At 40.8% G+C, this 12,028-nt stretch overlaps 1 protein-coding gene across 3 annotated transcripts in view; it reads right to left on the minus strand.

Moving 5' to 3' along the window:
* Positions 1–12,028, minus strand: part of myo10 (myosin X) — a 116,541-nt gene that overhangs the window by 34,229 nt on the left and 70,284 nt on the right. For all 3 annotated transcript variants that reach the window (XM_064346856.1, XM_064346854.1, XM_064346853.1), the window contains exons 16-19: positions 11,110–11,178; positions 10,662–10,744; positions 9,556–9,664; positions 8,898–8,978 (exon numbers count right to left, since the gene is read on the minus strand). In XM_064346856.1, coding sequence (XP_064202926.1) covers positions 8,898–8,978; positions 9,556–9,664; positions 10,662–10,744; positions 11,110–11,178 — 342 coding nt within the window. The remainder of the gene's footprint in view (positions 1–8,897; positions 8,979–9,555; positions 9,665–10,661; positions 10,745–11,109; positions 11,179–12,028) is intronic.

Consider the following 12,028-nt stretch of genomic DNA (forward strand, 5'->3'; position numbering starts at 1 on the left):
GTGTGTGTGTGTGTGTGTGTTGTGTGTGTGTGTGCTTGCGTGCGTGTGTATGTGTGTATGTGTGTTGTGTGTGTATGTGTGTGTGTATGTGTGTGTGTGTGTGTGTGTGTGTGGGGGGGGGGGGGTTGTTGAATTGAGTAAGCCTGTAAATCCAAGGCACGCGTCTGAAACAAGGCCTTGAACAAAGCAGGCCCGTTAAATAGCCACCACCTGCAGCACAAACGCCCCCAGACTCGCTCACCCACTGAACTCGCACTGCACAGGGACAAAGGAACAAGGTCCTACCTTGCACTGCTACCATGGTCCTCTCTTCCTTCTTTTGTCCATGAATGACAGTCTACCTTTGTCCCCACTACAGCTAGACAAATAAACAAAGCTAGGACAAGGCCTGACCCTTCCATTGTCTTCTCATCTACAAGCTGACTTTTCCTCTCAAAACACCAGTGCTTCAATCTTAAAACTCATAAAAACTTCTTCAATTTAGCGGTGCACTCAATTCGCAGTTCAAGTTTACATTCATTTTGCATTTCAGAGAAATTCTCTTGTTGGCAGGCCAAGCTCTCTTCAAAGAGACACCAAATCCTTGTGAAAACAACAAAACAATGACTCTGGTGTACGTCTCAAACTCCTTCAGTTTCATAGGGATTAATCGGATGGAAAATTAAAGCCTAGATAATGCACAAAAGTCATTCGTGAAAAGAAATGCCTGAATTAAAGAAGGAAGGAATGGAGTGTGCAGTTATAGCTCCCAATAAGAGTGTAACAATTTTTTTATGTGCTCAAATTGAGTCTGTCACTATATGGTATATACAAAGCAACACTTTGTTTACCTCTGCTTATCTGTAATCAAAACATTATGCACAGTGATGACTTAAAGGGCCAAAGGCTATGAGGATATGCAGAATATATGCATATATAAAGAAAGTAATTAAATAAAAACCGTATATTAAATATATTTAAAAATTAAATTTCTGTCAAACTGACTTCCAGATGTGCATGCTATTGCCCTTTTCTCTCAAATGGACAGATTTGTCTAAAAATGAAAATATTTATTTTCAAGACGCATGTTTAAAAAAGAATTGGTAGACACACACACACACACACACACACACAGAACCTGACATATGCCATGCAATGCTGAACAATGCGGGGAAAATATAACAATAGAAACAAGGAGACATGGACAGATTTGCCAGTGACATAATCTCTTATGCACACACACTACTGATTGCACCATATTTTTTTCTTGAGCAAGAGGAGTCCTTTTCTTTTTGGAAGCCATCATGGCAATCCAGTCATGTTTTCATTACAGCCAATATTTGATATGCGTAAATTACCCAGTGCCGAATATTAGCCTCAGCAAAGCCTTGTTGCTAGGTAACCTGGGGTCAGACAGCATATAAAGGCCAGACTATTCCCATTCCTAGCTGGATCAGTTGAGTGTGCAGAGGGGAAATTCAGTGCTTAGCTTTGTAATACGGCTAGTAAGGAAGATGGATTCAGCAGCCCCTTCACTGGCGATGGTGGTGGGAATTCACTGGTTTGAATGGGTGATGCAGGTGCTGGAGTTTAAATCTGTTGACCTCACTACAACAGTCCCAGACCTCTCAATTGACTTAAAATTCCAGGTAGCCTGGGCTGGTAAAGTATCTGCGCCACACCCCCTCATCACCGGAGTCCCACAGGGCTCGGTCCTTGGTCCTCTCCTCTTCTCTCTCTACACCCAGTCCCTTGGCCCTGTCATCACAGCTCATGGTATGTCTTACCATTGCTATGCTGATGACACACAACTGTTTCTCTCCTTCCCACCCTCTGACACACAGGTCTCAGCCCGCATCACTGCCTGCCTGAGTGATATTCAGAGCTGGATGGTCCGCCACCATCTCAAGCTCAATCCAGGTAAGACAGAGCTCATTTATATTCCGGCTCTTAACTCCCCTCTCTCTGATCTCTCTATCTCCCTAGGTAATACCATCCTCACACCGTCACCCTCAACTAGAAACCTTGGCGTGGTGATGGACAACAGACTGTCCCTCACCGAGCACATTTCAGCAGTGACACGTTCATGCAGGTTCTTCCTGTATAACATCCGGAGGATCCGCCCCTTCCTCACAACTTACTCGACCCAACTCCTCGTCCAGGCAGTGGTCCTGTCCCGCCTGGACTACTGTAACTCCCTGCTTGCTGGCCTCCCAGCATCATCTATCAGACCCCTGCAACTCATCCAGAACGCAGCAGCGCGTCTGGTCTTCAACCTCCCCAGACATTCCCACGTTACCCCCTGCTCACCACCCTCCACTGGCTCCCCGTGATGGCTCGCATCAAATTTAAAACATTAGTGCTTGCCTTCAAAGCAGCCAGGGGTCAGCCCCTCCCTATCTACGTCAACTCATCAGACCCTACACCCCAGCTAGACCTCTCCGTTCTGCTGCCACATGTCGCCTGGTCCCTGCCCCGGCTCGCACCAGCACCCGGTCACGCCTCCTGTCTGTTCTAGCCCCACGGTGGTGGAATGACCTTCCTGTGCAAGTCAGAACAGCAGAGACCCTGGCCGTCTTCAAACGTAGACTGAAGACTCACCTCTTCAGGCTACATCTCACCTCATCACCCCCCACTACCCTCTAACATTTTCTTTTCTAAAAAAAAAAAAAAAAAAAAAAAAAAAATAGGGTGTACAATTCACACTTATACCTAAGCAAAGTTATACCTATTGTAGCTCTCTTGTAGGAATGTTGTAAAGCGCTTGTCTCTGAGTTTTGTAATGCACTTGTTGTAAGTCGCTCTGGATAAGAGCGTCTGCTAAGAACCTATAATGTAATGTAATGTAATGTAAAATGGCCATTCATTGAAAGAAGGATTATATAAGAATGCTTATGCTATTTAATATACCTAAATATGTATGTAACATCTCAGACAAATATGAATTATTGATATGCATTTACGTAGGCATATCTAGATGCATTTTAAAACAAGTTACAATATACATTAAATTAAAATAGACATTGCATACATTTATAACATATTTGATTTATCTTTAGCACATCACTAATTACGATGGAATCTCACTATGGTTAAAAACGCTTTGAAAATTTTTTTAAAACACATATGAAATAATTCATTCAACTATTTTACTTTCTAATCTGTACGCAAGGTGAGAATTGTTAAAGCAGAAAACCCGTGAGTCAGGAAGGCCATCCATTCTCTGTGGGTTGCCAAATCCTGCTGAATGCAAAACAGGATGCGGAGGAGAAATCTGAAGCTCTGCTCTTCCACAGAGGTAGACGCTGATGTGTCCTCATGGTCACACCTTTCTCTTTAACTCCAAGTAACCATGTCGCTATTCGCAAAACAAACCGCTGCACCATTTTAAATGGCCAATTCTAAAGCAGATTCATTTCTTTGCTAACTGTTATTTTTTTTTTCTCAGCTGAAGGCTTTCATATTCATTGGGGAAAACAGGGTTATGTTTTATGAATAACCTCCATGGAAAAGTGGCTGTGGACAGGTCAGATTTCAGAGGCAGGTCAGGGGCAATTAATGTGATATTTAAGCACTGTTGTAGCGACTTGGTAATGTAGGGCCGGGGAAATGAACATGTAACCACAAGGTCAAATAAATGCCGTCCACTTTGCTGATTCCTACAAGGACGAAAGCCTGTATTCTGACTTGGGTGCTGAATTTGCTTTGTGAGCTCTCCAAACTCAGCAGCAACAAATAAAAAACAATTAGACTTAGTGACATTCATTTTCATGACAACAACTAAAGAGAAAACTACACATGCAAAAATGCTGCACAGACAATTACTAAATAGATTAAAGGAATCAATGTCTTTGGCATTTCTTAATTCTGTAGAGCCTTGCCTGCATACGTCTAAATGTGGGAAACAAATATCACGAAACGATGTCTCTACTCAGGCCTCTCCCATCATCCTAGCTCTGGCCAGTACAGGTCTGAACACGCCAAGCCTCTCAGAAGGAGAGGTGCGGGTTTGACAGGAAGGGTGGGTGACTCCTACACACAGGCACAGAGCAGCCGTCCGCCGCATACAAATCTCCAGTCTTCACCCCCGCTGAGCTCAATTTTGAAACCATGGCCAAGTGTTTAAATTAATCATGTTTTCGTGAAGAGAGAGTCCATTCACTTCTTTCCTCCACAGTGGAGACAGAGGAGTTACTGAGTGGGAGTATTCCTTCGGTAATACTCACAAGTTCACTTTTGATAGACAGGTTATTAAAAGGACAGCAGCTTTTGCTTAGCTAGCTAGCTGACCATGCATGCATTCAAGTTGTTTTTCACAGTGCAGGTATCAACAGTTGCTCTAGTGACAGGATTTACTAATGCAGAGAGGCAAGAGAAAGAGCATGGTTAATGCTACAATTGCAGCACATTTATAATCTGTAACAACATGCAGAAATACCTGATGAAAGATGGACAAAAACCCACAGTCAAAACATTTGCAATACAGCAACGGAAAATAAATCATACTTTAAATATCTTCCTTTAGAACCTCTCTTTGTTCAATAAATTTGAGCAACGGCTTCAACCTGGCAAAGTAGTTTATGCCTACACACAGATTTAAGGCTGCAAAAGTCCTACCTCTGCTTCTTCCTGAGCTGGCCCCATGTTTTCAGGCTGAGTTCTTGCAATGTGTCTCTGCTCTTCTCTCTGACTATAATATCTCATGTTTCAAGTCATCCCAGTGATCTCACACTGGCTCCACCAGTCTAATTCGTACCAGCTCCGACTCAAGAGAAGCCATGCCTAGCGAAGCTTGGCTTGTTCAAATACAGGAGACAGCAAAAAGTGTGTGTGTGTGTGTGTAGAGGGGTGGGGATAGCAAGGCAGGAAAAAAGGGAAGACAAAGGGAAGACAGGAGAATCTCACTGAAGGAACCAAAGAACATTGAAATCCTTTCTTGGCGCAAGCATTTGCCTCAATGCCAGGCATTGCTAATTGTGAATTACTTTGTCAAACCTTGCAGCTAAGAGAAAAGGGCACTGGGTACACAGGCTGGTGTTTGGCGGTGTGGTTGTGGGTAAAGCCAACGCAATCAGGGGCCACTAACTGAAGAGAGGCCCACTCTCTGAAACTGTTTTGCAAAGGGTCCAGGCTCTTGAACTATATTGCTTTCGTCCATCTGGTTTTACATGTGTATCTGATTTGTGTTGTGCACCACAGTTAACAGCAAATAGTATCTTCAGTTAGATTTCTGTGACTGGTCAAAACATGCAGATGCTGTTACCAGAGGGTTAAAACAATACTTCTAATGCAAAATGAAAAGATTCCACAAGAAACATGAATAAAATTTAAGGTTATTGTAAAGTTTGTAAACAAAATGCTTTTATGACAAAAGTTATGAAAGTTATCAAGGTACTTTGATTCCAGAAGAGTAGACAAGCGCTATGTGAGAAAACAGGTGAGAGAATACGGTCAAAAAGTGGGTCTTTGGTTTTCAACTAAAGTCAAGACAAGAATCAAAGTCCTTCAAATGGAAACAAAAAATGTCTTTAACCAGCATGCACAAAAATAACTATCAATGTTTTTTGCAGAGCTGTGACGAAGGTACTAATAACCAAAATGTTTCCCTAGTTCTTTTTGAACATGCAACTCAAATGAGTTTTTAAAATTCATGCTAGCAGTCACTTCATTCGGATCTTCCACTTTTGTCAAATTTTTTTTACAATCACATTTTGCAATGCAACCAATTTCTCAGTGAGATACACTTTTGACAAAAGATGTTGTTGATTTCATGTTATATAGGCTCTGTGCAGCAACTGAAAAAGGAGTACTTCTTAATATTCTTATTCCAACAGAAATTCAAGCACCATAAACCACTTAGTCCAAAGCGCATAGTCGAAGCACTTTCACAGGCAAGGACCCTATTACTCAAATCATGGTCCTTAAGGGTTGTGAATTACTGGTTTTCCACCCTCCCTTTACCTGGGAGTCAGGTGTGAAGACAGTCTGGCCAATAATTAGCAATAATTGTTCAGTTCATTACCTGGGAGAAAGAAAAAAAAAAACCTGGGCCTAATTTTGATTTCAGGGCCAGATTTGATTTTCCACTTTCAAACCACTTTCAAGGCCCATGATAACCCTGTCCCTAAAGAAAATCCTAATTTCTTGGGAAAAACATAGTGATGGTGGCTGATACATACTTATCAAAAAGTCTCTTATCCAAAACTAACTGACACAAACGACAGGCTTGTCTCTACCAAGTTTCAGCCCAATGTATAGTACTGCATGCACCAATATCTTACAAATTGTTTCTGAAATTCACTGGATATACATGAAGACTTAATTCTACTGAGTTGGGCCCTTATAGATCTCTCCTCCTGCCTATAGTGAAAATCCAACCCAAGCAATTAAGGAACAATACGAGGGAATCCTGAAGTCTTACAGGCGGTGGTGCAGTAAAAGCGGTAATTATGGAAGAGTGTGAGCCGACAGGAGTTGAAGAAGAGAAAAGCAGAGGTACCATTCAGACAGATATCAATCAAAGCTCAGACTGTGTTGTCTGAGAGCCATGTGAGAATTATCTCAAACACGCAAATTACAGGGTCTCAGGCAGACTTCAGTGCGCCTCTGCTTTTTATAAATCTTCCAGGTAATGGACTACGGCTCATACTGACAGCACTCACACCTGCTAATGTACAAACTATGGCAGTCTGAGGGATTTTAGGGGCCCCGCTGACTGTTAATGTCCACAAAACCATCAGCATGACACTGTAAGTCCCTATTCACCCATGTGACCTTTCAGGCCCACCTGCCTGTTACTGATTGCACAGTGACTAGCGAGACTAACCCGGATCCAAAACAAGAGCAAGAAAACTGAATAGATGGCCTTAAAGCACCTCACACAGTGGAAAATAAAAAAAGTGACATCACACAAAATTAACTAATAAACAGATTACTATGAAAAATAAAAACAGATATGTGTATAACTCACTGACAAATCAGATGCAACCCACCATGTCAATCACTTGGTGAAAGATTTTAATTAGCTAGTGCCTCTAACTATTTCTGACTTACTATATTTGACTGAATAGCGACCTCAAATGCACTGGCACTCTGAAGTACAAAACAGAAATACAAGTTTTTATGAGAAACCTGGCTGCACCTCACAGTTCAAGCAGGAAAAAAGACAGGATTAAGGAAGTAACGTTAAACAGAACCAATAACAGCAGTGCCATTTAGCATCTCCATTTCTCTCCAAGAGTGGCTGGAATTCCAGTTTCCAGCCTTCAGGCAGCATCATTTCAGATGTCCCTGTTCATTAGAGGTAAACTGCACCCGGCTCTCTTCACCAGAGCATTCTGGCCAGCTCTATGAACACAGGCAATGATGCCGAGTCCAATACATTCCATCACATTTAGATTTCCATGCGTTTTCACATTTTGGAAATACATTCACAAAATGTCAGACCAAAAATGAGTTTTCGGCAACAAGAAATGCCTAAGGAAGAGAAGTTTACAATTTCTTGCAATGCTACGATTGATGCGTTGAGGTATTTCAAAGTACCCAGGTGCACTCTTCCGATTCCCTGCCGTATCTCAAGGGGAGATGACAGAAGACTAGCTGCCTGGCTAAGCTGCACAGAGCACCGCACACTACGTGATCTCACCTGTAGAAAAAAGCTAGCAGAAAAGCGCTCTTCACAAAAAAAACAAACAAGTGCAGGCTGTATCAGGTTTCCCTACATTCACACAGACAGAGCTTTGGAATGTGATGACAGAAATATAGGTGTGGTCAGAGAGTAACAGATTTGCATCAACATTGTGACACTGCTATTGTGCCCTTGAGTCATGTATTTAACTGAAATTACTTCAGTAAATTACAGCTGTATAAACAGGTTATGTGTGAAATGTCTGCTAAGCAAGCCAGAAATGTAATGGAATGATTCAGTATTGCATTCATATTTTCTCTGCACCTATAGTGTGGTGCTTTGACAATGACCATACAATGAATCTTGATTTCACACACAGACTTTGCACAGTTACTATTAAATGATAATTTCACTATTCCATCATACCAATAAAGCACCAGGCCAGAGTTAAAATAACTCTAATTTCCATACCGTGGTGTCAAGCTGTTCCTCTCCTAGAGTCTCCTGTTACCAACCAATTTCAAAACCAATGTCTCATGGCAAAAATGCAATTTTCTTTTCCATAATCACAGTGACAGAATGGTTTATCAGATTAAACTGATTCAGAATCAGATGGACTACATTTGCATCAACATGATACCAATTTGAGAAAATCCTATTTATTTTCCCCGAGCCTACATTTTCCCTGAACCTACAAACCTTTTTAGTTCTACATCTACATCATTTAATACAAATACAACACGATACAAAAATAGTTGAACTGAGCATGTTAAGAATTGAGCAAAGGTATTGCATTTCGTTTGACATGTTTATCAGTCTGTGTGCACATATCAGTACCATAGTCTACCGCTAGTTAGCATAATAGAGTCCATGGTCTGTGATTTCAGGAATAGTGCAAAATAGTAAAAAATACAACTATTTTGTTGACATCATTCTTGAGAGGTTACACACACACACACAGACTTCCTAAAGAAACAACAGAGACTGAAATGGAACCATTGAAGAAAAGGAGGACAGTCCGTTGTACATCATAACCTCTGCATAACTCAACCAGACTGAAATCACAAAGCACAAGAGATCACACATATTCTCATCTACGCTCTTCGCACTCTAGATAGGTCCCCCTCACTCTCCGGCAATCTGAAAGCACTGCAGTTCATGAATGCTGTGGAAGGTCAGACGAAGACACCAATGGAAAGGGGCTTTTTTCAATACAAAGTATCCCATTTGTTCTGAAACGAGCCACCTTCAGTTGAATTGGAGAGCAGCAGACAAAGGGTCAGGACCTTACCTTGTGTGTGTTTGGCTTGATGCACCGCACAAAGAACGGATTTGCTGTGCTGAGGGTGGCCATCAAAGAGTGCAACGAATTCTAGAAAGAAGGTATGAATCATTGAATAGAGATCAAAAAAAAAGAAATATCAACATAGAAATATGTGTCCTCAACCATAAAATTTATTGTTTCATAAAATGTTTGTTTTGTTTTATGTTGTTAGAGCAAGCAGCCCACAATAAGATACAAACCCCTATGGAAGTGTTGTAAATATCCTCTGTATGTAAAAGTGCTGATGTTTTTCTCTGTTGTGGTGGTAGATAAGAAAAGACTGAAAGATATGACCTAAGTGCATTTCTGTTTGATTTCATCATTTGTAAAATAAAGTAGCAGAATAAATTCAGATATCTGATATTCACTGGCTGCATTTCACTATCCCAAAACATTTATGTACTGTGAAATGGACAAGCGTGTGTGTGTGTGTGTGTGCATCTACTCATTAGCAAGGTAGTTAACTTCAAATGCTCCAGTAAAATCTAGTTGGTTAAACCTTGAATGGTGCGCTACTGTTATTAGTTTTTGTATGTGTGAATATCTCCAATTATGAAAACATATGGCAGGCTACAGAAGAACCTGCAACAGTGCACTCTGGGCCCTGGCAATCCTGCAATCTCACCTTAAACTGGGAGCTGACAGTTGGCTTTCTGTGCTTAGAGCCGCACTTAAGGGTATCCTGGTTGTTGCAGCTGGAGACATGCTCAAACAGGTCATAGACAAAGTCCAGCCTGACAGATACAGAAGGGGAAGACACTCAGTTCATCAGGTCACTGTACACACACACATAATCACACAAAAAAAAACAAAAAACGCACACACACACACACTCACATGCACCCACACACACACAAGCACACACACTTATATGCACATACACTCATACTCGCACACACACACAGATCCATGCTCTCCAAATGCAAGGATATTCATCCCCTGTGGTCTCCTCATCTCCTTTGGCTGATGCCTAATTGTGCACAGTTAGTGCTTTGAATGAATAACCCAATGAGAATAAATTTTGCACAGTTCAATCATGCTTTCAAATGAAAATCATGAGCATCATTGTCAAAATTTTATAGATTAAAGTCGCATCATCTGTTGCTGCACATGTGTAATGTGGAGAAATGAAGGCAGAAATATAGCACATTTCCATTATTTATTTTCCAATATATCCCTGCTAACACATTGCAGGATCCTCATGAATTATTGATATGTGAAATTTTCAGCATAGTAATTCAAAAGACTCAATAAATAAAAAAAGAAGGCCTCTTCTAAAGGTAGAAAGCTATTTTGGTGAACAGGTTTCCTGTACGCTTCTTGACATTAGTATTGTTCTTAACTATATTTTACACTACTACTAGTACGTCTACGACTAGTGATGCTGCTGCAACTACTAATACGGGAACCGCTGGTGCTGCTTCTACTACAACTAATGGCACTGCTATTGCTAACACGACTGACTAATCTAGTATAGACCTCAGGATTGAAATACAGTACTTTCACAAGATCAATTGTAGGCGTGTAGCAGCTTGATTCAAATTTCAACAAAATAATCCTAAAATCCTTTATGAACACAACCACTGCCCTCAAGCCTCACTACCTGGCAGGCAAAGCCAAATTACATCAACCTGAAAAAATTTCTCTATACCCAGATTGTATTTCAAGAGCATTTAGCAATCCATGTAAAGTTCCAGCAAAGAAGATTAAGAATCTTTTTTGTGCACAAACCTGCTCTCACGCAGTAAGTTTAAGACATCTTCTCGGAAAGTGTCGCGGTTCTTCTCCAAGATACCTCTCACGTCATAGACAACCTACAGGGAGACATCACAGGGAGCCTGAGAAAAAACATCGCCAAATCTGATATATTTCAACAGTTGGGAAGGGGATGTGATTAGCAAGAGTGGGGCCACTTTTTATTTTACAGATTGGGCCTACCTGAAAACTGTTCACAATGTATATGGGAGAAAAATATCCTTTCGGTATAATTCCCAATACCTTTGCATTTAACAACATACACAACGGCCTACCAGTGACAGAACTGTTGAGCTGGAACATAGCACTTGTTCTAAAATGTCAACAACATTTGTTCAGTAATAATTCTGAATAACATATGCAAAAATTCCCTGCTCTGACTCATTCATCACAGTGTTTCAAACAGGTGTGAGAGCGTACAAACCTCTCCGGCGTAGTGCTTCACCCCAAAAAAGTGGACAGCGACACGTGGTTTCACATAGAAGGGGTTTTTCTGCAGCCAAACAAATATGAAATAAAACAGAACATTAGTAAAGACTGTTATTTTGCAAGCTTCCATGATTTCAGCAGTGCTTCATAGTTGTACTTGTAAACATTCTAATAACCAAACACCAAACTAAAACAGCTGAGCCTGCTGTACAGTACATAAAGTTTGTTACCTATTTTAATCCGGCAAAAGGATATTTTTTAAAGTTTGGAGTGTGGTCTTTCACCACAATTAATAGCAGCATTACAGTCCCAATTAAAGTCTTGAGAGGGTTGGGAGAGCAGGGTAGGAGGTGTTTCAGTAAGGGTTCAGTTAGTGCTGTTTCCGCACATACACAAACTGTATAATTTTGTTAAGATTCAACTACTGAATTTTATTCATGTGCACCTTTGCTTAAAAGAACACATGCAACCCAACAGTGTTAACATAATATTTTAGTCAACAGATGGTTTCTAAAGCTGGACAGACCAAGTCCTGCAAGAAAACAATAAGAGAGTCACATCAGTTTATTTCTGTCAAAAACCTGGTCAGACATGTCCAGGTAAATCCCACTGAAATATGCTCAGCATTTATGAAGTACGCTTCATGGTATGTGCTTTAAAACTAGTACTCTGGGTATTTTTTGTGACTGACAGCACAGCATCTCTCCATGTGAATCAGGCAATTTTTGTGTTCTCATATTTCATAATCCATCACCGTGGAGCTTGGCGCGGGCAATAAACTGAACAATCTGAAAACAATTTTGCTTATAGTAATGCAATATTTATGAGCACTTCTGTGTATTTTTTACATATAAACACGGCTCAGCAATTCTTTAAATCCACCGATGACCTCACTATGTTAATGGAAACAAGCT

The sequence above is a fragment of the Anguilla rostrata genome, chromosome 8 (assembly GCF_018555375.3).
Source record: "Anguilla rostrata isolate EN2019 chromosome 8, ASM1855537v3, whole genome shotgun sequence".
NCBI lineage: Eukaryota > Metazoa > Chordata > Actinopteri > Anguilliformes > Anguillidae > Anguilla > Anguilla rostrata.